Source organism: Fusarium solani (genome assembly GCF_023522795.1).
Source record: "Fusarium solani strain SB1 chromosome Unknown bctg00000005, whole genome shotgun sequence".
Lineage (NCBI taxonomy): Eukaryota > Fungi > Ascomycota > Sordariomycetes > Hypocreales > Nectriaceae > Fusarium > Fusarium solani.
The window spans coordinates 3,302,804-3,330,094 of record NW_027072153.1 but is presented as its reverse complement, the minus strand read 5'-3'; the positions used below and the strand labels follow the sequence as shown (position 1 = coordinate 3,330,094).

The following is a 27,291-nucleotide window of genomic DNA, read 5'->3' as shown; positions in this document are numbered from 1 at the left end:
CGACGAAATGATGCATGTCGCTCGGGCCATGCCTCGATCCCGTTACGAACGTGCTGTCCCGAGTCCATACGGTCTTGCAAGTGAGCCCAAGTCAGGTTCGTGAAGTATACAGATTCAAAATTAATCAAGAGCAACTATGGAATAAAAGAATTTTAGAGGAAAAACAGACATTGCCCATCAAGTAAAGATGAAAGGAAAAAAGAAAGCAAAAACATGAAAAGCCAGTAGTCCTCCTGTTGCCTCATGCCAACATCGGCGGAATTTGAAAGAGAATCTTGTCCATCCAACCAGTCAATCTTGCTGGAAAAACTGCTATGTTCTGCTCAAAGCGAGCATTGTCTCGCAAAGGTCATTGAGCATGCTGCCCACGACCTTGTCTCCAAAGATCCGCCGGCTCGCACCAATGCCAATCATGACGCTGCCGTTGGGCTCCGGCATGCCAACAATGTCCAGATCGTGAACAGGAGGTTGATCGCCAGCGGCTGAAACCACGTTGCTGTCGCGACCATTGACACCGTTGCTGCCATTGGTACCGTTGGCATGGGCACCATTAGTGCCATTCTTGCCATTCGTGCCGTTCGTGCCATGACCATTGGCCTGGCGTGCTTGATCCTTTGCTGGCTTTGCTGGCAAACCCTCCAGGCGAATCTGCTGCCCTTCAACCTCGGCCTCGGGATGCAGGTTGAAGTTCTGGAAGGCAATGCAGCAGCCGAATTCGTTGGTCGCATCAGGCCAATCCGTGCAGTTCTCCTTCACTTCTTGGAAGCCCAGAGTCTCGTGCCGGAAGCTGCTGGTGTACTGGTCCTGAATGGCGCGCAGCAGACCACCCATGTCGTCGCCCTCGTCGATCCGGACGCGCACAGGCACCTCGTTGATGCAAGGCCCCACCATGTCTTGGCAGTTTGCGGATAGATCCTGTCGTCCAGATACGACGCGGCCGAAGACGACGTCTCTCGACTTGGTATGCTTGGCGAGCAAGAGAGAGACGGCGGCGGTGAAGAGGGTCGCCTGCGTAATGCCGTTCTTGAGTGCCGAAGGAGGGATCCTGATGGACTTTGACGTCTGCCATGTACCGGCAGCGGACGGCGTCATGGCCTCGAGGGCGCCGGCAGAGCGCTTAAGCGATGTCATTGAAGAGCCCTGAAGAATAGATCGCCAGAAATTGTAGCCCTCCGCACGTCGGCTAGCCATGTGATGCATGTAGAGACCAAACTTGGGCGCTTGCGCAAGGTGCTTACCGCTGTACAAGGCATGCAGAGCGTTGACGATGTGTTCAAGACTCAGGCCGTCGTACAGGGCATGAGACATTCGGAGAACAAGTCGCACCTTGGCTCCCGGTCTCTTGAGGATGGCGATCCGCAGCATCGCACGTCCCAGACGCAGGGGCTGCTGCTTGTCTGCTTCATGCAGCGCCAGGGCAGCCTCGTCCAACTCTTGCTCGGTCTCGATGACCTCGACAGGTACATCGAGGTGAGCAAGAACAAGTTGGTAGAAGCGGCCGCCCCTTGACACGAACACGGTTCTGAATATGTCAAAGTGCTGGACGAGAGCGGCGCAGGCGCTTGCCAGACGACGGCAGTCGGCGTTCTCGGGGAAGTCCAAGGAGAACAGTGGCGGCGTGGGTGGGTGGCCCGTTGCTTTGTCGTGCAGGAAGAAGATCTGCGTCTGCGTGGCTGGATACATGTCCAGGGGTGTGCTGTGACCGTTCTCAATCTGAGGTACAACATCGCGCTGGATGATGTCTCTCGACATTTCCGCGGGGAGGAGTTGGAAGGGGACAATGCCAACTGCCAAGCTTTCATCATCTTCTCCCGAGAACCTCTGCTGTTGTTCCAGCTTGCCGGCGAGAGAAACAGGAACGGGATCATCAAACAGATCCTTGACGGATATGCGAAGGCCCATCCGGCGGCTGAGCCGAGCAGCGAGTTTGGTGGCCAGGAGTGAGTGCCCGCCCAGTTCGAAGAAGTTGTCCGTGATTCCCACCTTGGTTCCGAGTATGGTCTCGAACTCGTCGCAGATTGCTGCCTCGGTCTCGTTGCGAGGAGCCACATGCACGGGGCCCGAGCTGCTTGCTGTCGGAGTAATCTGGGCCCGCCGAGCGAGGTCTTTTCGGTCAACCTTGCCGTTGAAGTTGAGAGGCATTTGCCTGAGTATCGTGACCCGGGACGGGACCATGTAGGATGGCAGAAGCGACTGGAGTCGCTTGCGCATATCGCTTGCTGCTTGTGTGGCGTACGGATCCTCCTCCTCTTCGTTGCTCGAACCCGAGCGATATTCGTGATCAGTAGTCACAAAGGCAACCAGCTGCGGGTCTTGCTCTTCCATGGTGCAGAGCACGACAGCTGCATCATTGACTGACTTCTGGCTGAGCAGAGCATGTTCGACCTCGCCCAGTTCAACACGGTGGCCGCGAATCTTGGCCTGCTGGTCCAGGCGGCCGAAGAACTCGATCTGGAATCCCTTTGGTCGATATCGCACCCGGTCACCCGTGCGGTACGCTCTCTGGCGCTGACCATCGATGGTGACGGTGACGAAGCGGTCCGTATCGAGACTTGGGTCGGTATAGCCGCGAGCTACACCCTCTCCTGTAACAACTAGCTCTCCCATCACACCGGGTGGGAGAAGCTGCTGATTGCGATCCATGACGTAGGCCCCTGAATTGCTGACAGCGCTACCGATAGGAACACCGTTCACATACAGGTCGTGCTTATCGATGTTATATATCGTGCTAAGGATTGCGTTCTCAGTTGGGCCATACGCGTTGTACACACGGGGCCCGGCCAGCGCTTGGGTTGCGTGGGCGTCGCGGGAGTGGAAGCGATCACCGGCAACGTAAACAGCCTCCAATATGCCGATCGCATCGGGCATGTTGACCAAGCACTGTTGCAGGAGTGCTGGCGGGAAGATGGCTGCGCGAACCTGCTCACGCTCAAAGGTCTCGCGGAGCATGGTGCTGTCAAGAAGGGTCAGGTAGTCAATGCAGACTAGAGTTCCGCCGTTGAGGAGCGTTGCGCACATCTCGAACAGTGAAACGTCGAATGCGATGTTCGTGAGGTGGGCCATTCGTGTCGCCGGTGGCATGTGAGCCACGACGTTGCTGTCCTTCACAAGGCGCATGATGGCACGGTGCTCCACCATGACACCCTTTGGCTTGCCCGTTGACCCTGAGGTGAAGATGACATATGCGAGACTTGTGGCACCGGGTCGGACAACCGGAGGTTCGGGAGTGCCAATAGCATCAGTCCCGGTAACCACGTCGCTGATCAGCATCGTCTTTGCGTTGGGTGCTTTGACATCAGCATGGTGGACACCCGAGCCGACCAAGATGAGCCTACTACGCCCTGGGACAGACGATAGGATGACTTCCATGCGAGCAGACGGCGTGTTGACGTCGAGAGGCATGTAGGCAAGGTTTGCTTTTAGAATAGCCAGGAACGCGATGATGGTCTCGCACGAGCGTGGTGCGAGAACGGCCACCATCGTCTCCGCCGGGAGTTGCTGCCGACGCAGATAGGAAGCAGCTTGGTCGGAGAGTCGATCCAGCTCGGCATACGTCAGCTTGGAGGTCGAGTCAGTGACGGCGATAGTTGATGGGCTGGCAGCAGCCTGCTGCTGGAAGACATCGACGAGGGACGCGTTGCGAGGGTAATCGGACTTTGGCGTCTGCAGCGCGCCGGCATCTCGGAGCTGGGCGATGCCTTCGGCCAGCGGCATGGTTGCGATGGGGCTCTGTGGCTGTTCCAGGCCACGCTGTAGGACCTCTTCGACAACCGCAACGAAGCCTTGGATGGTCTCGGGCTGGAACAGGTCCGTGGCAAACATAACGCTTCCATTGAGCCGGTCGGCCTCTTGGAAGGCGTGGAATTCGAGATCGAACCGAGTCGAAACGGTCGACGGAACCGGCTCATCGACTACGCCGTCGAGCTGGATCCTGCCTAGGCCTTGTTGAGAATGAACCGCAAAGAGAAGCTGTACCAGGGGGTTTCGGGACGTATCCCTGGACCCGGCGCTGAGGGCGGAAACGATTCGTTCAAATGGAACGTCTTGATTCTCGAAGGCTGTCGCGGTGGTAGACCGTACCTGCTGTACCAGTGATTCAAATGTCTCATCGTCGCCGATGGTGATGCGCATGCACTGGGTATTGACGAAGCAGCCGATCAAATTTTCAAGCTCAGGCCTGTTGCGATTGGCAATTGGCGTGCCGATGGTTGCGTCGTCTGACCCGGTCATTCGATAGTGAGCGGCGCGGAACGCTGCCAGTAGGGTCGCAAAGGTGGTTACTTGACGAGACCGGCAGAAGGAGAGGAGGTTCTTGTAAACTGAATCGTTGATGATGAAGGACACGCTGCCTGCCTCTCCAGACAGTACGCTCGGCCTGGTGTAGTCGGCCAAGAGCTCGGCCGGGCTGCTGTCCGCAAGCTGCTTCTTCCAGTAGTCGAGCTGCCTTTGACTCTCGGCGACCTGTTCCTCTTGTCTCTGCCAGACAGCAAAATCGCGATACTGGATAGGAAGCGGGGCAACCTGCGATAAGGGGGCTTTCCCGGATTTCGCTGCTGAGTAGAATTGACTGAGTTCCTTTTGCAAGACTTCAGTAGACCACCCGTCGGAGATAATGTGGTGCATGACAATAGAGAGGATGTGGTCATCCTTTCCAAGTTTCAGCAGCGCTACCCTCCAGCCAGGCTCTGAAGCAAGGTCGAAAGGAGTCTGCTGTTCTTTCTGCAATGGCTCGAGGTAGGCGTCGTTGTCCCGCATGCCGGACACGTCGATGATCCGGATATCCTTGGTCATGCGGAGGGGTTGCACCACTTGGATGCCGACTCCGTCTCGTTCCTCAAACGTTGTGCGCAGAGATTCATGACGCTCTTCAAGCGCCACCAGGGCAGCAGCGAGGGCGTCAACTTGCAGCGGCCCGCGGATGCGAAGTGCAAGTGGCATAAGGTACCACAAGGCATCGATGTTGAACTGGTCGAGGAACCACAGGCGCCCCTGGGCAAAGGACTGCTCCACGGGCCCTTCGTAGGGTAAAGACGGGATAGGCCTGTGACGGGACGAGCCTTGACGAATAGAAGCAGCAAGATCAGCAAGTACTGGCTGGTCAAAGACCTGCTTCACAGTGACACCGGCGTCTAGTCTGCGACTTAGACGTGCGCTCAGTTTCGTGGCCAGCAGCGAATGGCCGCCCAACTCGAAGAAGTTGTCTGTAATGCCGACCTTAACGCCTAGTAGATCGGTAAATTCTTCGCAGAGGACGACCTCGATTTCCGTGCGTGGCGCCACAAAGTCCAACGTGCTTGCGGCAATTGTTGGGATGACCCGGGCTTGTCGAGCGAGCTTCTTGCGATCTACCTTGCCGTTGGACGTGAGAGGCATCTGATCGAGCAACATGATCCGAGAGGGAATCATGTACGATGGAAGCAACGATTGCAGCCGCTCGCGGACCTTTGCCTCCAGCCGGCGGCTCTGAACCAGGTGTAGCGGGCGATTCGTGAGACTGCTCGAGGACCGGCCCTTGTGTTCAGTTGGGAACCTGAACATGACATGACCCGAGTGTCTTGGCTTTTCGAATCGGTGGAAAACAGCATCGAGTCCGCCGCGCTGGGAGTGTTGTCGAGCCCAGCTGGTCTCAACTTGGAAGCCGATCCCCTTACCAATCTCAATCAGGTCGGCCACTGAGAGAGCAGGGCATTCCTTCGCCCGTGATTGAGTGGCCGATATCCAGGCCGTTCCGTCTGCATCTGAAGTGCCGTCCTCGTCATCGTCAAGTGACTGAGACAGATGGCGCTCCATGATGGTCTTGCTGTATGGCACGTTACTGACGGCAACAACGTCATCGCCACGTTGGTGGTCCTGGAGGAGCTGCAAGAGAGCCTGACGGTCCATCCCCGTGCCGGCGAAGTCCACCCAGGCCTTCGGATCGATATCCTTGACAGCCCATTGCTGATCCTCATCCTCCCCATTCGGCATCTCGTGGCCTCCCACATGAATGACAGCAGCATATCGGTAAGAGCTGAGTTCGTTGGTCGCGGCCATCCTCTTTGGCAGAATCTCGACGTGCTTGATTTCGTCAGGGAACTGGTCGCTCAGGCTGGTGAAGAAGGCAGGGTCAACAAGCAACTCTTCCTCGTCATCTTCAAGCTTGGCCACTTGTTGTCGAACCATGACCTTAGATGCATTGGACCCTAGGGTATGGACTGCTCGTGCCACCAAGAAGTCCTTATTGGTGGCATAGGTTCTCATGTCGCCGAAGAAAATACGCTTGACACCGGGCAGTCGAGTCAAGTTGGCCGTCAGCTCAGCGAGATATTCTCGACTTGGGAAGTATTGGGCGACCGAGTTGATCACAACGAGATCGGCACACAGTCCATTGATGGAGCTGACATCCTCGGCGGTTCCAACGTGGACTCGGGCGCTTCCTGCCAGGCTTGGGAAAGTTTCGATTGCCTTGTTAACCCAGGCAGTGACGGAACGCGAGGGCTCAAGACCGGCATAGCTCTGTAGTCCCTCAACCTTGCCGAGATTGAAAAGCACCATACCGGTACCAGTTCCGATCTCGAGCACTCTTCCGGGTGGCTGGTTGTCGAGGAGTGAGCGCATAGTGTCGCTGAGCCATTCCTGCATCTCTTCCAGGGGAATCAATGAGCCGTCGTACATGGATGTCCAGGATAAGAAGTCCTGTCCGAGGGCATCGCGATCAATAGCCCCAATGTTGGCATATGCAGTCGAGTCGAAATGAGCCTCCCACTCCTGCACCTTGTTGCTGGCTTCCTCCTTGTCGACGGATTGTGCAGCCTGGGTCGTGATGTAGCCAACCATTTCGAGTTCCTCCTTGTTTTGCGCCGACACAACAACGGCATCGTTGATCGATGAGTCGCTGAGAAGAACCTGCTCCACTTCAGCTGGCTCGATGCGATGACCGCGGATCTTGATCTGCTGGTCTAAACGGCCAAAAAACTCGATTTGGTAGTCCCTAGGCCGGTATCTGACTCGATCGCCGGTCCGGTATGCCTGAACTTGTCTGCCATCGATCGTGATGTGGATAAACCGGCCAGTGTTCAGTGATGGATCGGTATACCCCCGTGCGAGACCGTCGCCGGCAACAACAAGCTCTCCCATCACACCTGCTGGTACGAGCTGCTGATCCTGGTCCATGATGTAGGCTCTGGACTTAGGGCCTAGAGATGTGCCGATGGGGACGCCATTCGCAAAAGTCTCGTGTTCGATGGTATAGATCGTGCTCATGACGGAATTCTCGGTGGGACCGTAGGCATTGTAGGCCTTGCCTTTGACGAGGTCCTTGACCCTGGTTGCATCAGCTCCATCAAGGCGGTCGCCTCCAATGTATAGAGCCTCGAGGGAGCTCAGGACATATGGCGCGTCTGTAAGACATTGCTTGAGCAAGGCCGGTGGAAGCAGGGTGATGTTGATGCGATGATCGGTGAAGGCGGCACAAAGTGCTTTGCTGTCCAGGACAGTAAAGTAGCTAATGCAGAAAAGCGTTCCTCCATTCAGCAGCGTGGTGAATATCTCCCACACGGAAGCATCGAAGGCGAGATTGGAAACATGTGCCATCCGCAGACTCTGTAGTGTTCTTGAAGCGTTCTGCTTCACCAAAGAAAGAACACCCCGATGCTCGACCATGACTCCCTTTGGTCGGCCTGTCGAGCCTGATGTGAAGATGACATAGGCAAGGCTTGATGCAGATGGTCGAGTGCTGGGTAAGTAGGACTTGTCCGTCTTGGTGGCGACGATATCGCTGATGAGGACTATCCTGACATCAGTTGTCTTGTTATCAGGAATAGGCACTCCTGCTCCAAGCAAGACGAACTTCTCCCCTGAAATCTCCGAAAGGATTGCTTGGCGGCGGGCTTCGGGGACGTTGAAATCCATGGGGAGATATGCGAGGTTCGCTTTGAGGATGCCAATGCACGCTACGATGGTCTCGGAGGATCGTGGCGCAAGAACAACGACCATGCTCTCTGCTGGTAGCTTCTGTTTGGACAGCCAAGCCGCGACATGGTCGGATTGTTGATCCAGCTCCGCATAGGTAAGCTTTGTGGATGTGTCGGTCACAGCCAGGGCATCTGGGTTAGCGACCACTTGTGCCTGAAAGACATCAACCACCGAGGCCTCGGCGGCGAAGTCAGGTTCGATGTCCTCAGCTGCGGGCAAGTTACGGCTGTTGAGCGCCGCCAGGCCATCGACAAGTGGCATGGTGGAAATTGCGATGTCTGGCTGGTCGAGACCACGACGGAGGATCTCGTGGAAGACGTCAACAACGCTGCGGATAGTGGCAGCCTCGAACAAGTCTGCTGCGAAGATGACATTTCCGGCGAGGCCCTTGTCTTGTTCGAAGAGGTGGAACTCAACATCGAAGCGGGTCGTCGTGGTGATCGGGGTTGGTTCGCCTTCCAAGCCCTCCAGCTGCAGTTTACCGAGATTTCGCTGGGAGTGGACGACAAACATGAGTTGAACGAGGGGATTCCGGGAGGCATCTCTGGAGCCGGGCAGAAGTGCAGATACAAGGCGCTCGAATGGCACATCCTGGTTTTCGAAGGCGCTGGCTGCTGTTGAGCGAACTCTTTGCACCACTGATAGGAAGTTGTCGTGTTCTTCGAGCGCGATTCTCATGCATTGTGTATTGACAAAGAAACCGATCAAGTCCTCAAGCTCGGGGCGGTTACGGTTCGCGATTGGCGTGCCGATGGTCGCATCCTCTGCCCCGGTTAGGCGATAATGGGCAACGCGGAAAGCAGCCAGAAGTACGACGAAGCTGGTGACGTGATGATTGCGGCAGAAGAGGGAGAGCTTCTCGTAAACCTCGTCCTCGATCACGATGGGGACTATGCCAGCTTCGCCGGATAAGACCTTCGGCCGGTTAAAGTCAGTTAGGATCTCGGCTGGCGTGCTATCCGCGAGCTGCTCTGTCCAGTACTGAAGTTGGCTTTCGTGAACGGCAACTTGCTCATCTTGTCTCTGCCAGACAGCAAAATCGCGGTAGTGAATAGGGAGCGGGTTGACCTGGGAAAGGGGGTCATGCCCTCGCACAGCTGCCGAGTAGAATTGGGCAAGCTCCTGCTGAAAGATGTCAACTGACCAGCCATCTGAGATGATGTGATGCATGACGATGGAGAGGATATGGTGGTTCTCTCCAGCCTTGAAGAGTGCTGTCCTCCAAGCGACGTCAGTAGAGAGATTGAAAGGAGCTTGCTGCTCCTCCTTCAGCTTCGCAAGATCCTCATCTGCGCCAGAGATGTCTATGACGCAGATGTCCCTCATTCGGGGCGGGTGAACGATTTGCATACCAACGCCATCCTGTTCTTCGAACGTGGTGCGTAGCAACTCGTGCCGTTCTTCGAGAGCCCTCAATGCAGTCTGAAGTGCATCGACTCGCAGAGGTCCGCGAAGACGAACGCCGAATGGCATGATGTACCACGCAGCGTTGAGGTTGAAACGGTCCAGGAACCAAAGACGGCCTTGAGCAAAGGACTGCTGCACAGGTCCCGAGTGTGATAACGCCGGAATAGCTTCATGAGGGGTCGAGCCTTGCTGGATAGAAGCCGCTAATTGGCCCACCACGGGAGTGTCAAAGACCTCCCTGACAGACACGCGAGTATCTAGTCGACGGCTGAGGCGGGCGGCTAGCTTGGTGGCTATAAGCGAGTGTCCACCTAGGTCGAAGAAGTTATCTGTGACTCCGACTCGAACGCTGAGGATATCTGCGAATTCCTCACAGATAATGGTTTCGACATCGTTGCGAGGGGCCACGTAGGTTGATACTGAACTGGTCCTTGGCGTTGCCTGTGCTCGAACAGCAAGCTCATTGCGGTCAACCTTGCCGTTGGCATTGACTGGTAGCTGATCGACATGGATGATCCGCGAGGGGATCATGTAAGTGGGCAGCAGCGCCTGTAGGTTGTGACGGATCTTGCTCTCCATCAGCAGAGCATGTTGCTCATCGTCCATCTTGTCTTGATCGCTCATATCGTTGACACCGTTGGTGCCGTTGGCATTCCCCTTCAATGAGAAGAAAGCCACCAGCTCTGGCTCCTCTTCATCCGTGAGCTGAGTGATGACAGCCGAATCGCTGATGGCCGGGTCACGGGCGAGAGCCTGCTCCACCTCTGCTGGCTCGATGCGATGACCACGGATCTTGATCTGCTGATCCATTCGGCCGAAGAACTCGATTTGTCCATCTTTAGGTCGGTACCTGACACGATCGCCCGTGCGGTAAGCTCTGACCTGGTTCCCATCAAGGGTAATGTAGATGAATCGATCCACCCCAAGCTTAGAATCTATGTATCCGCGAGCAAGGCCATCTCCGGTTACAACAAGCTCTCCCATCACCCCGGCGGAGACTTGCTGCTGATTTTGATCCATGATAAGTGCACCGGAGTTACTGACAGCTTTGCCAATTGGAACGCCATTCGCAAATGCCTCATTCTCGCCGATATTGTGTATCGTACTTAGGACCGTGTTCTCAGTAGGGCCGTAAGCGTTGTAAAGGCCCGAACCAACGGCACGTTGCGCCAGGATGGCATCTTGACTGCTCAACCGATCGCCGGCGGCGAAAAGTATCTCCAGAGAACTGGTCATAGTAGGGGCAGAGACCAAACACTGCTTCAGAAGTGCCGGTGGAAGCATTGCTCCGCGGATGTGGTGGTGGTTGAATGCCGCCTCGAGGGCTTTGATATCGACCGTGGTGTAGTAATCAATGCAGACGACTGTACCACCGTTGAGGAGAGGAGCGTAGATCTCCCACGTAGAGGCGTCGAAAGCAAGGTTCGAAAGATGAGCGATGGCAGCTGCTGCCGGTTGCTTTGCGACCACGTTGCTGTTTTTCACGAGACGTGCGATACCTCGGTGCTCTACCATGACACCCTTCGGGACGCCAGTTGAGCCTGATGTGAACATGACATAGGCAAGGCTTTGTGCAGTCGGCCGCGTGGAAAGTTCTTCGGTAGGGGGGCTGCGGCTCTTGACGAGGGCGTCGCTGATCCGGGTGAATCGAACGTTGTTTGCGTGAAGCTTGGCCGCCTCAGTAGCTGATCCCAGTAAGATAAGCCTGTTTCCTGGTAGAGATGACAGGATTGTCTCGATGCGACCAGCGGGTGCGTTGATGTCAAGTGGCAGATAAGCGAGATTCGCCTTGAGGATGCCGAGGAAAGCGATGATTGCTTCACAGGACCGTGGAGCGAGGACGCCGACCAGCTCCTCAGGGACTGTATCTTGTCGGCGTAGCCACATGGCGAGCTGGCTAGATCTCTCGTCGAGCTCGGCGTAGGTGAGCTGCGAAGAAGCATCGATAACGGCGATAGACTTGGGCATCGATGCTACCTGCTCTCTGAAAACGTCGATCACGGAGGCATCTCGGGGGTAGTCAGGCTGATCGACCTGAAGGCACAGGCTTCGAAGACTGGGCAATCCATCGGTAAGAGGAAGCGTTGCGAGATTTGCGTGAGGATTGGCTAGGCCACGCCTCAGGGTCTCCTGGAACACGGCCACGACGCTGAGGATCGTCTCGGATTCAAATAGATCCTTGGAAAAGACGACGTTACCGCCGAGCATCCCCTGGTCCTCGAATAGGTGCATTTCCGCGTCAAAGCGTGTGGACGCTGCCATCGAAACGGGCTCTCCCTCAACACCTTCTAGACGAATATTACCAAGGTCGTGCTGAGAGTGCACAGCAAATATGACCTGGACGAGTGGATTTCGCGAGGTATCTCGCGAGCTAGCAACCATGGAAGAAACGATCCTCTCGAACGGGACATCTTGGTTGTCCTGGGCCTCGGTCGCCGCTTCTCGTGCCTGTTTAACCAACGTGTCAAATGTGTCCTCACTCTTGATAGGGATTCGGAGACACTGGGTGTTGACAAAGCATCCGATGAGGCCTTCAAGCTCAGGTCGATTTCTGTTGGCGATTGGAGAGCCGATGGTTGCATCTTCGGCCCCAGTTAGGCGGTAGTGAGCAGCTCGGAAAGCTGCCAAGAGTGCAACAAAGCTGGTGACCTGCCGAGCGCGACAAAACGAGCGGAGGCTCTGATATACTTGGTCGTCAATCTCTATCGGTATGACATCAGCATCGCCAGACAACACCTTCGGACGAGTGAAGTCCGCCAGGAGCTCAGCCGGCTTGCTGTTGACCAGTTGTCTCTTCCAGTAGTTCAGCTGCTTCTGGTGCTCAATGATCTGACTCTCCTGCTTCTGCCAGATGGCAAAGTCTCGGTATTGAATCGGAAGAGGAGCGGGCTGCGATGAGGCATTCGAGTAGAGCTGCCCAAGTTCTTGTCGCAGGATATCAACCGACCATCCGTCAGATATGATGTGGTGCATGACGATGGACAGGACATGATCATCCGGTCCTAGGCGCAATAGTGCTACTCGCCAGCCTGGCTCAGCTGTCAGGTCGAATGCGGCGTCTTGCTCCTGCTTCAATGCTGGGAGATACGCATCCTCGGTGCCCGACACGTCAATGATTCTCAGGTGCTTGTTGCGCGCAGCGTGTACAATCTGAACGGGAACACCGTCTTGCTCCTCGAATGTGGTGCGCAGGGATTCGTGCCGCGCCTCAATCGTGGCCAGGGCTGACTGCAGCGCCTCGATCCGAAGCGGGCCTCGCAAGCGACTCGCTAACGGCATGTGGTACCATGATGCATTGAGATTCAGCTGATCCAAGAACCATAGACGGCCCTGAGAGAAGGATTGCTCCACGGGACCAGAGTAGGGCGTGGATGGAATAGCTTCATGCGGAGCGGAGCCAGTCTGGACCACGTTCGCGAGATCTTGCAGGGTTGGTTGGTTGAAGATGTCCTTGACAGAGATGCGGGTGTCGAAGCGGCGACTGAGACGGGCGGCCAGTTTCGTAGCCATCAGGGAGTGTCCGCCCAGCTCGAAAAAGTTATCCATGACTCCGACTGCAACACTAAGAACTGCCTGGAACTCGTCGCACAAGATGGCCTCAATATCGTTGCGAGGAGCCACGCGCGTGGCAGAAGGCTTGATGGTTTGTAGGGTCTTCGCCTTCCTTGCCAATTCCTTACGGTCGACTTTGCCGTTTGCGTTGAGAGGCATCCGCTCCAACACTAGAATCCGTGATGGAACCATATAAGGTGGCAGCAGCGTCTGCAGCTGTTCGCGGATCTGCGACTCGAACCGACGGTTCTGGATGCGCTGCAGCGGCTGACTGGTCAAGCTGGTGCCAGGGGATAGACGCTCGAAGTCTGTGGGGAAGTTGATCAAGACACGGCCTGCTCTGTCATCTTCAAGATGATGAAAGACGGCGTCCAGTGCACCATGCTGGGATCGCTGACGAGCCCAGCTGACCTCAACCCTGAATCCTGCCGCTTGGCCGATCTCGACCAGTTCAGTGACGGACAGGCAAGGACAGCGCACGGCCATTGCCTTCGTAGCCGATTGCCAGGCGGATCCATCCAGTGAATCTTCGGCAATGCCTTCTCCCTCGGTGTCCAGGGATGTCGTAAAGTGTCGCTCGTTGATCGTGTTGCTGTGAGGGATGTTGCCGATGGCGACAGCCTTGGTGTCTCTGCGTTCATCGAGCATCTGAACGAGGGCGTGACGATCCATGCCAGACGACGCAAAGTCGATCCAGGCGTTCTCTTCCACTGAGTGGACACGTCTGTCATGTCTGTCCCTACCCTCCCCATCCCTGCAGATGTGTAGCACTGCAGCATATCGGTCAGGAGCTCAGTTCATTGCTCGCCCTCATCCGCTTCGGCAAGATCTCGACATGCTTGACCTTGCCGGGCCATTGGCTGGTCAAAGAGGTGAAGAATGCTGGGTCAACAAGCAACTCATCTTCGTTCTCCTCCAGTCGGGCAACCTCCCGGCGAATCTGATCCTTTGTAGCCTTGCCACCTAGCGTGTAGAGAGCTCGAGACACGAGGAAATCCCTGTTGGTGGCCCAGGATCGCATATCTCCGAAGAAGATCGTCCTGACGCTGGTCATGTGGATCAGCTCGCTCGCTATCTGTGCAAGGTAGTTCCGGCTCGGGAAATATTGGGCTACCGAGTTGATGACAACCACGTCAGGGTGGAAGTCCTTGACCAGCTTGATGTCCTCGGCTGTGCCGACAAGGATTTGCGTCTTTCCTTGCAGACCTGGGAAATCTTGGGCTGCTTTTTCGACGAACAAGACTGCAGATCGTGAAGGCTCTATACCGACATAGCTCTTGAGGCCATCGTCCTTGGGCAAATTGAATAGAACCATGCCGGTACCTGTTCCGATCTCAAGCACACGACCTGGGTCCTCCTTGTCAAGGAGGGATTGTATTGTATCGTCAAGCCACTCCTCCATTTCGGCCTTGTCAATCAAGTTGCCGTTGTACATCGAGGTCCATGAAGTGAAGTCGCGTCCGAGGGTAGCCTGGTCGATGGCCTTGATGCCAGCGTAGGCGGTGCTTTCGAAGTGGTCTTCCCACTCCTGCACTTGGTTGGTGGCCTCATCCTCCTCTTCGCTGGATCTGTCGCTGGCCATGGAAACAAAGCCGATCATCTCCGTTTCCTGGCCATCCACCGCCTGAACAACAACTGCTGCATCACGGATAGCCTTGTTGCCGAGCATGGCTTGCTCGACCTCGGCGGGCTCAACTCGATGACCACGGATTTTAACTTGCTGATCCATACGGCCGAAGAACTCGATGCTACCATCCTTGGGTCGGCAACGAGTGCGATCTCCGGTCCGGTATGCGCGGGTTTTCTGATCGTTGATGACAATATCAACGAAACGACCAGCATTGAGGGTCGAGTTAGTGTAGCCACGGGCGAGGCCATCGCCGCTCACAACGAGCTCTCCCATAACACCGGGAGGAACGAGGCGCTGCTCTTGGTCCATAATATAAGCGCCAGAGTTGCTCACAGCATTTCCAATTGGCACACCGTTGGCATAAGACTCTGCATCTGTGAGGCTGCAGATGGTGCTCATGACTGTGTTCTCTGTCGGCCCGTACGCGTTGTAGACCGTGCCCTTCACAAGGGCTTGTATCTTGGCTGCGTCGGTGGCATCGAGTCGGTCGCCACCGATATAGAGCACTTCGAGACCCTCAAACAAGGTCGGCGCGTGATTGAGGCATTCCTTGAGCAAGGCCGGCGCGAATAGGGTAGCATTGACCCTGGCTTTTTTGAATGTCGTCCGAAGGGCATGACTATCCAGCAGAGTGAAGTAGTCAATGCAAATAAGGGCGCCGCCATTCAGAATTGCCGTGAATATCTCCCAGATAGACGCGTCAAAGGCCAGGTTGGAGATGTGCGCCATGCGCAGATCCTGCGGCAGCCGAGACGTAACATTGGACTGCTTGACAAGGCGCAGAATGCTGCGATGCTCGATCATCACGCCCTTGGGACGGCCAGTTGACCCGGATGTGAAGATGACATAGGCAAGGCTAGCTGCCGATGGCCTGCCGATGGGATCAGAGATCTCGACCTTGGTGTTCGTTAGGATGTCCTGAATTCGGGCGGTTTCAACGTCCATCCGGTCGCTTTGAGGCATGTCTGTCCCTGATCCTAGCAGTACTAGTCTTTTTCCTTCAACCTCGGATAGGATCGATTGGATTCGAGCTGCAGGGGCATTCACATCCAGAGGCAGGTAGGCGTAGCCAGCCTTCAAGACACCGAATAAGGAGACGATCGTTTCGCAAGATCGTGGCGCCATGACGCAGATCAATGACTCAGGGCGGAGGCCTTGAGCGTGTAACCAGGCAGCAATCTGGTCAGACTTCTGATCTAGCGAGGTGTAGCTCATGGATGTCTCCGAATCCACGACAGCGGGTGCATCTGGATTGGCAGCCACCTGCTGTCGGAAGACGTCGACAACTGAGCAGTCGCGGGGGAAGTTGGTGCTCTCGATCTCCAGCAAGCCCAGTTTCTCGAGATCAATCAGCCCATCAGTCAGGGGCATGGTAGAAATGGAGACTTGGGGTTGGTCGAGGCCGCGTCGGAGTATCTCCTGGAACACAGTAACGACGCTGTTGATTGTTTCAGGCTGGAAGAGCTCATCGGCAAAGAGTATTGAACCGCTCAGCTTGTTAGGCTCTTGGAACAGGTGGAACTCCATGTCGAACCGTGTTGCGACGCTTGTTGGCAGGCGCTCATGCTCGAGTCCTTCGAGGGTAATGTTCCCGAGATCTGGCTGTGAGTGCAAGGCAAACATGAGCTGGATTAGTGGGCTTCGTGAGGCATCTCTCGAGCCGGGGAGAAGTGCCGAGACGATGCGTTCGAAGGGGATATCCTGATTCGAATAGGCATCTGTAGCCACGGACCGGACATGCTGGACAAGGGATTCGAATGTGCTGCTGGTATCGAGGAGAAGACGCATGCATTGGGAGTTGACGAAGAATCCAATGATATGCTCGAGTTCTGGCCGGTTGCGATTTGCGATTGGCGTACCGATGGTAGCATCCTCTGCACCAGTGAGACGATAGTGCGTGGCCCGGAACGCTGCTAATAGGACCGAGAACAGAGTTACCTGGCGCTCCTTGGAGAACTTCAGGAGCCTCTCGTAGACCGGCCCCTCAATGGTGACGGGGATGACACCAGCCTTCCCACTCAGGACCTGTGGGCGGGGGAAGTCGGTCAGAAGCTCACCGGGAGTACTGTCATTTAACTGATTCTCCCAGTACGCGAGCTGCCTCTCATGCTCGGCAACTTGGGCAGCTTCCTTCTGCCAAGCCGCAAAGTCACGATATTGTATTGGGAGGGGCTTGACCTGAGATAACGGATCCCTGCCACGTAAAGCGGCTGAGTAGAATTGGCCGAGCTCCTGTCTCAGGATGTCAACGGACCAGCCGTCCGAGATGATGTGATGCATGACGAGGGAGAGGATATACTCCTTTGGGCCAAGGCGAAGCAGGATAACCCTCCAACCTGGCTCTGAAGCAAGACTGAACGGCCTCATCTGTTCTTTCTCCAGCGCAGCCATGTGCTCCTTCTCGTTCTTGTCTGATAGATCAAGGACCTTGAGCCTCTTCGTTCCGGCCTCATGAACGACCTGGACGCCGATGTCGTCTTGAGCCTCAAAGGTTGTGCGGAGCGTCTCGTGTCGCTGCTCCAGCGCCCGCAGGGCCACGTCCAGCGCGTCCATGTTGAGCGGCCCGAGCAGCCTCATCGCCAGCGACATGTGGTACCACGTCGAGTTGAGGTTGAACTGAGCCAAGAACCACAAGCGACCTTGGGCATACGACTGCTCCACCGGTCCGGAATACACCGATGAGACAATGGGCAGATGAGGAGTCGAGCCCTGTTCGATCGAAGCAGCGAGGTCAGCCAGGACGGGTTTATCGAACACCTCCTTGACGGTAACCCGGGTATCTAGTCGACGGCTTAGTCGGGCTGCGAGCTTCGTAGCCATGAGTGAATGCCCGCCCATGTCGAAGAAATTATCCGTGATGCCAACTTCAGTTCCTAGGATATCTGCGTACTCCTCGCAAAGAACCATCTCGGTGTCATTACGAGGCGCAACTCGCGCCGATACTGCCTTCCTCTTGGCCACAACCTGCGCACGGCGAGTGAGCTGTTTCCTGTCCACTTTGCCGTTGGCGTTGGTCGGCATCTGCGGGAGCACGATGATGCGCGATGGGACCATGTAAGCCGGCAGTGCTGTCTGCAGTGCCTCGAAGACCTGTGACTCGATACGGCGGCTCTGAGCTCGCTGCAGTGGCCGGTTCGTCAGGGTTCGAAGTTGTCGACCTTGATGGTCGGTAGGGAAGTGTACCAGGACACGACTGCGCTCGCAATCTGCATCGGTTGCTGCAAGACGGTGAAAAACTGCATCGAGGGCGCCGTTTTGGGATGCCTGTCGCGCCCAGCTCAGCTCTACCCGGAATCCCTCCTCCTTGGCCAACTGCGTGAGGGTGAGTGCGTCGAATGAAGTGCAAATTGCAGCGGCTGATCGAGCATCTGAGATCCAGGATGTCCCGTCGAGTGAGCTGACGTGATCTTGGTCAAGAGAGTTCATAATGTGTCGCTCCACTATGGTCTTGCTGTACGGGATGTTCCCGACCGCGATCATCACAGCATCCCGTCCTTGTTGTAGAAGGTTTCTCAGACCTTGAGAGTCCTTTTGCGTTGCTGCAAAGTCAACCCATGCTGTGGGATCGATATCCCGTATGACCAGCTGCTCCTCTTCGTCGTGGCTGATGTGTAGAACGGCAGCGTATCTGTACGAGCTCAGCTCGTTGGTGGCCTTCATCAGCTTGGGCAGGATCTCGACGTGCTTGATGTTGGGCAGCTGGCTTCCCAGGCTCACGAAGAAGGCTGGGTCCACGAGAAGTTCTTCTTCACTCTCTTCAAGCTCTGCGATCTTTTCTCGGATCTTCTCTTTGCTGGCGTTGTCACTCAACGCACGAACGGCGCGAGCAGCAAGGAAGTCCCTGTTGAGGGCCTGGGATCTGATGTCGCCAAAGAAAACACGCTTGACGCTGGGCACTTCCACAACAGCCTTGACCACCTTGATCAAGTACTCTGATGTGGGGAAGTACTGGGCCACCGAGTTGATAACCACAAGCTCAGGTTGGATCTCATTCTTGTCCAGAGAGCCGATATCCAGGGCAGTTCCAACAAGTACCCGGGCCTTGCCGGCTAGACTTGGCAGAGACTTGACGGCTTCGTTGACAAAGATTGCGGCTGAGGGAGCCGGATCAAGACCGACGTACTTCTGCAGGCCGTCGACTTTGCCCAGGTTAGATAGAATCATGCCAGTTCCGGCTCCGATCTCGAGGGTATGACCAGGTGGGCGGTTGTCTAGGAGGGAGGCCATGGTTTCATCAAGCCACTCTTTCATCTCGTTGACGGGAATGTCGACTCCGTCATACATAGATGTCCATCCCAAAAAGTCGTGACCAAAGGTGGAAGTGTCGAGATCCTTGATATCAGCATACCTGCTTCCGTCGAAATGCTCTCCCCAGCCTTGGACCTGCTTGTTTGACTCATGTTGCTCGATGGCCTCGTCTTCCTGGCTGGTGATGAAAGCAATCATCTCGGGTTCTTGATTTGCTGGCTTTCGAAGCACAACAGCTGCATCGTGAACCAAGTCGTGGCCGAGCAGTGCATGTTCCACTTCTGCTGGCTCAATGCGGTGACCACGAATCTTCACCTGTTGATCCATGCGGCCGAAGAACTCGATCTCAAAGTCCTTGGCCCGGTAGCGCACTCGATCACCGGTTCGGTATGCCTTGATGTTTTCCTCACCATCGATCGTGACGCGAACAAACCGGTCCTTGTCTAGGGCTGAGTCTGTATAGCCACGGGCAAGACCATCACCGGTAACGACAATTTCTCCCATCACACCGGGAGATACGAGCTGTTGATTGCCGTCCATGATGTAAGCCCCAGAGTTGGTGACGGATCGACCGATCGGGACGCCGTTGACGAAATGCTCATTGACGTCAACCTTGTACATCGTGCTCTGCATGCCGTTCTCCGTGGGACCGTAGGCGTTGTATACGGCGTCTTGGATCAGGCCCGATGCAGCCACAGCATCGTGGGCATCCAGCCTATCACCAACGTTAAAGAGAACACTCAGGCGGCTGATGATGGCGGGCATGTTTCCAAGACATTGTTTGAGGAGAACCGGCGAGAACATGGCGGCGTTGACCTGTGCTTCCACAAAAACGTTGTAAAGCTTTTTGCTGTCCAACAGCGTCAGATAGTCTAAGCAGACCAGGGTGCCACCGTTTAGGAGCGCCGTGTAGATTTCTTGTACCGAGATGTCAAAGGCAAGGTTTGATACATTCGCCATCCGGACTGGCGTAGGCAGAGTGGCAACAACATCGCTGTTCGTGACAAGTCGGATGATGCAGCGGTGGTCAATCATGACACCCTTTGGTTTCCCAGTAGACCCTGACGTGAACATCACGTAGGCGAGACTTGTGGCAGAAGGGCCGGACGCAGAGATCTGCTCATGGTCACCGGATGAACTAGATGCAATTGCCTCGTCGATCGGCACCAGTTCAGTATCAGCCATCGTCAGGCCAAGCTCGGGTCCATCAGCCCGCACCAGGACCAGCTTGTGGCCTGGTACTGCTGACAGGATAGCCTCGATACGAGCAGCAGGCGCATTGACATCCAAGGGTAGATAGGCTAGATTAGCCTTCAAAACACCGAGGAATGCGACGATGGTGAGGCATGAGCGTGGCGCGAATACAGGTACCAAGGTCTCAGGGGCCATGTTGCGCTGGCACAGCCAGTGGGCAAGCTTGTTCGATTGCGCATCAAGGTCGGCATAGGTCAATGTCGAGGAGGAATCCCACACAGCGATGGCATCCGGTGCGGCGACAACCTGCTGTCTGAACAGATCTATGACACTCGAGTCGCGAGAGTAGGCTGGTTTCGCCACTGTTAGGAGACCCTGGTCTCGTAGCTTTGTGATGCCATCGGTAATTGGCATGGACATCAGTCGCTGGTTGGGTTGCTCAAGGCCGCGGCGCAGGATCTCCAGGAACACATCAACGATTCCACGAATCGTCTCGACCTCGAAGAGGTCTGTAGAGTACAAGAGGCTGCCGCTCAGCTTTCCAGCCTCCTGGAAGAGGTGAACCTCAAGGTCGAGCCTCGTCGACAGCGGGGTTTCCATGGCTTCGTCCGTCATACCTTCCAGCTGGATTCTTCCGAGGTCTTGCTGTGATTGCAGGGCAAACATGACCTGCACAAGCGGGTTCCTTGACGTGTCTCGTGATCCAGGAAGAAGGGTTGACACAATCTGCTCAAACGGCACATCTTGGTTCGCAAAGGCTTCTGTCGTAGTCAAGCGGACTTGCTGGACTAGTGACTCAAAGGTTTCAGTCTCACTGACTGTTATCCTCATACACTGCGTGTTGACGAAGAAACCGATCAGACTTTCTAACTCTGGCCGGTTCCGGTTAGCGATTGGTGTGCCAACCGTCGCATCAAGTGTCCCGGTAAGGCGGTAGTGGGCAGTGCGGAAGGCTGCGAGCAGGACTGAGAACGATGTGACTTGGTGCGTCCGGCAGAAATCAGTAAGGAGCTGATACACCGCGCCATCGATCGCGATAGGAACGGCGTCAGCTTCACCAGACAGAATAGAGGGCCGAGGGAGGTCCGTCAGGAACGCGCAGGGGGTGCTATCTGCGAGCTGCTGTGACCAATACTCGAGCTGCTTCGCTTGCTCCTTGATCTGTTTCTCCTGCCTCTGCCAAACAGCAAAGTCGCGGTATTGAATAGGGAGGGGCTTAGCCTGCGATAAAGGCTCTTGGCCCCTGATCGCAGCTGAATAGAACTGGCCGAGTTCTTGTCGTAGCACATCAACAGTCCAGCCATCAGAGATGATGTGGTGCATGACGATGGAAAGGATATAATCATCGCCACCTAGGCGCAAGAGTGACACTCTCCACCCTGGTTCAGAGGTCAGGTCGAAGGCTGTTGTCTGTTCCCCCTCGAGCGCGGCGAGATAGGCAGTGTCATCTACAGCGTCTGAAAGATCGATGATCCGCAGGTCTTGGCTTGACTTTGGTTGAATGACCTGGACACCAACCCCATCGTGGTCCTCAAACGTCGTCCGCAACGCCTCATGCCGGTGCACCAAGGCGTTCAGTGCAACAGCCAGTGCCTTTGTCTGGAGGGGCCCACGCATCCGGATCGCGAAGGGCATCAAGTACCAGCTGGCACCTAGGTTCAGTTGTTCCAAGAACCACAGGCGACCCTGAGCAAACGACTGTTCGACAGGGCCCGTGTATTGAGTGGCAGGAATCGGATCGTGGCGTTGGGAACCGCGGCGGATGATATCAGCGAGGTCAGCGAGTATTGGCTGGTCAAAGACATCCTTGACAGACACGCGAGTATTGAGTTGTCGGCTCAGGCGGGCCGCAAGCTTGGTGGCGAGGAGCGAATGTCCACCCAGGTCGAAGAATCCGTCGGTAATGCCAACCTCGACCTCAAGCAAGTTGCTGTACTCTTCGCAAAGAACAGCCTCGACCTCGTCACGAGGTGGTACCCTTGCAGCGGTAGATCTGGTCTTCTGTACTGTCTGTGCTCTGAGTGCGAGATCCTTGCGATCGACCTTGCCGTTGTCGGTGACCGGCATCTGGTCAAGGATGACAAGGTGTGAGGGAATCATGTACGCGGGCAAGATACCCTGGAGGTGCTTGTAGATGGCCTTGTGGGTCTGCACGTCGTCTTCGGCGTCGATGGTGATGAAGGCGATCATCTCTGGGTCGCCGTTGGGTGGTCTTCTAACCACCACAGTCGCGGCCAGCACGGACTTGTGGTCGAGCAGGGTGAGCTCAACTTCACCGGGTTCAATTCGAACACCGCGGATCTTGACCATTTGGTCCATGCGGCCAAAGAATTCCAGCTGGCCGTCCTTTGGTCGATAACGTGCCTTGTCGCCTGTGCGGTACGACCATGTGCTTTTGCCGTTGATGTTTATGTAAACGAATCGATCCTTGTTCAGCGCAGAGTCGGTGTAGCCTCGCCCGACACCGTCGCCAGTGAGAACAAGCTCTCCCATGACACCTGCGGGTACGAGCTTCTGGTGTCGGTCAATGATGTATGCATGGGAGTTGCTGATGCCGCGACCGACGGGGACACCATTGACGAACGTCTCCTCACCAACTACAGGGTAGAAGGTACTATAGGCAGTGTTCTCTGTGTGACCGAGGACGTTGAAGATACCACCCTTGGCTGTCTTTCCAGCCAGGTTGGCATCTGCAGGATCGAGACGATCACCTGCCGTGTGAAGGATCTCTAGGTTGGCGACCAGCTCTGGCGTCTCGGCGAGGCATTGCTTCAGGAAGGCAGGGGTGAAGAAGGCAGCCCGAACGTTCTCCTTCCGGAATGTCGAGTTCAACGCGGTTATGTCCAGCATGGTGTCTCGGTCAATGCACACAACGGTCCCTCCATTGAGCACGGCAGTGTAGATCTCCCAAGTCGCCGCATCCCAGGCGAGGTTGGAGAAGTGAGAGACGGGCAAAGCTGATCCCGATTCCGGGAACACGTTGACGTTGGTATCTCTGACCAGGCGCACGATGCCGCGATGCTCGATCATGACACCCTTGGGCTTGCCAGTAGATCCCGAAGTGAAAATGACGTACGCAAGGCTGGTGGCCGAGGGCTGTGGGATGGAAGTAACATCGACGGTCGTGGCATGGTTCAGTGCCTCCGCGATGTATGCTGTTGACAGGCGAGGGATCTGGATGCCGGGCTGAGGGATACCTGCGCCCAACAGAAGCAGTCTTTCGCCTTCGACTGTATCCAGGATAGCCGCCAAACGGGCATCTGGCGCATAGGCATCCAACGGCAGGTAAGCCAGGTTTGCCTTCATGATGCCAAAGTACGCGATGATGGTCTCGCACGACCGTGGCGACAGTACACCGACCAAAGACTCGGCCGGCATGTGGCGCTCGTGCAGCCAGGCGGCAACACGGTCAGATTGCTCATCAAGTTGAGCATATGTCAGTTGCGACGACGAGTCTTTGATGGCGATGCTGTCAGGGCAGATTGCCGCTTGCTCTCGGAAGAGATCGACGACTGTGCGATCCCGGGGGTAGTCTGTGGTCGGCATCTCCAGGAGATCCAAGCTCTCGAGGCTTGAAATGGCGTTGCTGAAGGGAAGAACCGAGATTGGGGTCAATGGCTGGTCCAGGACGGAGCGAAGACATTCTTGGAAGATGTCGACGAAGTTCTGAATGGTCCCTTGTTCAAAAAGGTCTGATGAGTAAAGAACGCTGCCCGTAAGCTTCTGATCGCCGGGGACAAGGTGGAATTCCATATCAAAGCGTGTGGAGGCTTCTCCAGGCATCATGACGCTCTCCAGGCCCTCGAGTCGAACCTGGTCATAATCTTCCACGGACTGGACAGCAAACATGAGCTGAACCAGGGGGTTGCGCGATGTGTTTCTCGACCCTGGAACCAGGGCGGACACGATCCGTTCGAAAGGAACATCTTGGTTCGCGTAAGCTGCCGTTGCAACATTACGCACCTGTCTCACAAGAGCTTCAAAGTTGTCGTCGTCGGCTATGCTGATGCGCATACACTGCGTGTTTACGAAGCAGCCAACCAACGTTTCAAGCTCAGGACGGTTACGGTTTGCAATGGGCGTGCCGACAGTCGCGTCGTCGACAGCGGTGAGACGGAAATGCGCGATCCGGAACACGGCCAGAAGCACAACGAATGTGGTTACCGAACGCGTGCGGCAGAATGACTGAAGAGCGCCATAAACAGAGCCTTCGATGGTGACATCCACCGACCCGGCACGACCGGACAAGATAGACGGGCGAGGCAGATCCGTCAAGAGCTCAGCTGGAGTGCTATCAACGAGCTGTCTCGACCAGTACTCAAGTTGACGCTGATGCTCTTCGACCTGTTTTGCCTGCTTTTGCCATGCCGCGAAATCCCGGTATTGAATAGGGAGGGGGTTGGCGTGCAGCAAGGGGTCCTGGCCGCGTAGGGCAGCGGAATAGAATTGACCCAACTCTCCACGAAGAATGTCCACGGACCAGCCATCGTAAATGATATGATGCATGACGATGGATAGCACATGATCCTCTTCGCCCGTCTTGATCAGGCAAACCCTCCAGCCAGGCTCTGACGAGAGGTCGAAGGGCACAGTTTGTTCTCTCCTGAGCACCTCAAGGTACTCCCCGTCGTCTCTGGTAGAAACGTCATGAACTCGAAGGTCTGAGTTGCGAGGCTCTCGGACAATTTGCACGCCAACGCCGTCGCTTTCTTCAAAGGTGGTTCTCAAGGTCTCATGTCGTCTCTCCAGGGCGAAGAGCGCGGCAGACAACGCGGCTACCCTCAACTGGCCACGGATACGGATGGCTAAAGGCATCAGGTACCAGGTCGCACCAAGGTTGAGCTGGTCAAGGAACCATAGGCGACCTTGGGCAAATGACTGTTCAGCCGGCCCAGTGTAAGGCCTCTGCGGAATCGGGTCATGAGGAGCCGATTCTCTCTGAATGGACGCCGCAAGATCCGCCAGCACCGGCTGATCAAAGACATCTTTGATGGAAATATGGGCATCAAGGCGGCGGCTAACGCGGGCGGCGAGCTTCGTGGCCATAAGTGAGTGCCCACCGAGATCAAAGAAGTTATCCAGCACGCTGACTTCTGTTCCGAGCACGTCCTCGAATTCGTCTCTCAGAATAGCCTCGATCTCATTGCGGGGGGCTACCCGAGTAGCCGCTGACCTTGGCTTCGGGGCCACGACAGCTCTCCGCACAAGCTCCTTGCGGTCAATCTTGCCGTTGTTGTTGACAGGCATCTGATCAAGGACCATGATGCGCGATGGGATCATGTAAGACGGCAGGAGGGTCTGCAGCTTCTCGCGGATCTGCGTCCCAAGACGGCGGCTTTGAATTCGGTTCAGGGGACGGTTTGTCAAGGTGTTCACATTCCGGCCTTCGTAATCCGTCGGGAACTCAATAAGTGTGCGGGAACCATCCTTGGGCGGTTCGAAGTGATGGAAGATGGCATCGAGCGCGCCATTCTGAGACCATTGACGCGCCCAACTGACTTCGACCTGGTATCCCGCCTCTTGAGCAATGTCCTTGATATCCATTGCATCGAGTGATGGGCAGCTTTGAGCGGCTATCCGGACGGCTGCAACCCAAGCTGATCCATCCAGTGAGTTCTGGCCTTCCTCCATATCATCCTCGCTCAGTGACTTGTTGACGAACCGCTCAACAATGGTCTTGCTGTACGGGATATTACCGATAGCGATGGTCCCGGTATCCTTGCGCTCCTTCAGCAAGTTGATGAGGGTCTGCCGATCGAGACCGTCTGCCGCAAAGTCTATCCAGGCGTTGGGAGAGACTTGGTGTATAGTTGATTGCTCCCTCGAGCCACGCACATGTAGTACTGCGGCATATCGGTACTTGCTGAGCTCGTTGATAGCCTTCATGGTCTTGGGGAGAATTTCGACGTGCTTGATCTTCTCGCCCAAGCGCGTACGCAAGGATGTAAAGAATGCAGGGTCCGTCAGAAGTTCCTCTTCGTTGGCTTCGAGCTCATAGATCATCTGGCGGACCAGGCGCTTGTTTGCTTTCTCGCCGAGGGTGTGCAATGCTCGGCTTGCGACGAAGTCTCTGTTGATGGCGTTGGTTCTCATGTCACCAAAAACGATGCGTTCCACGCTTGGGATCTGTACAAGGGCCTCCACGACACTGAAGAGGTACTCTGGCGTGGGGAAATACTGCGCTACCGAGTTGATAACGACGAGGCGTGGTTGAATCGGCCCGGCCTTGTTGATGTCTGTTGCCGTGCCCACATGGACTATTGACCGGCCATCCTTCAGAGCCGGGAATGATTGGGCTGCATCATTGACGAATTGGGCCGCCGACTTTGAAGGCTCGAAACCGACGTAGCCCTTCAGGCCAGGACACTTGGCAAGGTTGAACATGATCATGCCGGTACCGGTACCGATCTCCAGTACATGGCCCGGCTCTCTGGCGTCGAGTATCATACGCATAGTGTCATTGAGCCACTCGTGCATGTCCGTCTTGTCGATCTCGCTGCCGTCATACATAGAAGTCCAGCCCATGAAGTCGTTGCCGATTTCTGACTGTCGAATGTCCTTGACTTCTGAATATGCGGCCGTTTCGAAGTGCGTCTCCCACCCTTGAACCTGATCGACTGCTTCTTCCTCCTGGACGTCTTCGTCTTCGGTATTCCGGGCGGCAACGAATCCGATCATTTCCGCGCCCGAGTCTTGATCTGCTGGCGCGCAAACGACGACCGCGGCGTCTTGTACCGAGCTGTGACTGAGCAATGCGCTCTCCACCTCGCCCGGCTCGATTCGATGGCCCCGGATCTTGACCTGCTGGTCCATGCGGCCAAAGAATTCAAGCTGCAGATCCTTAGGCCGGTATCTTACCCGATCGCCAGTCCGATATGCCCTGACACTCTCTCCATTGACAGTGATGTGAATGAAGCGGTTCTTGTTCAGGGATGGATCAGTGTATCCGCGAGCTAGGCCATCTCCAGTGACCACAAGCTCACCAATCACGCCACTAGGCACCAGCTGCTGATTCCTGTCCATAACATATGCCCCGGAGTTGCTTACAGTCTTGCCGATGGGCACACCATTCACAAACATCTCGTCTCCTTCAACTTCGTAGATGGTGCTGATGACGGTGTTCTCTGTAGGGCCGTAACCGCTGAGCATGCCGATCTTGACTAGCGAGCGAGCCCGCATAGCATCGTGACCACGCACTCGATCTCCACCGGTGTACAGGAGGTCGAGGTTTGCGAGGGTCTCGGGTATTTCGGCCACGCACTGCTTGAGGAGCGCAGGCATCAGTGTGACAACGGTGATGCTTTCCC

General features: G+C 55.9%; 2 protein-coding genes across 2 annotated transcripts in view; both read right to left on the bottom strand.

Annotated features, from left to right (window-relative positions):
• Positions 1-312: 312 nt before the first annotated feature.
• On the bottom strand, positions 313-13,584 carry MRS44_009505 (uncharacterized protein; the record flags this gene model as incomplete). The annotated part of the gene is made up of 1 exon (XM_065621317.1): positions 313-13,584. One exon carries the CDS (start codon positions 13,582-13,584, stop codon positions 313-315), a length of 13,272 nt encoding a protein of 4,423 aa, XP_065477389.1.
• A 112-nt stretch (positions 13,585-13,696) lies between these two features.
• MRS44_009504 (uncharacterized protein) overlaps positions 13,697-27,291 on the bottom strand; it is a gene marked incomplete at both ends in the record, with an annotated part of 32,437 nt that continues 18,842 nt past the window's right edge. The window contains one exon of the mRNA XM_065621316.1: positions 13,697-27,244. Coding sequence (XP_065477388.1) covers positions 13,697-27,244 — 13,548 coding nt within the window. The remainder of the gene's footprint in view (positions 27,245-27,291) is intronic.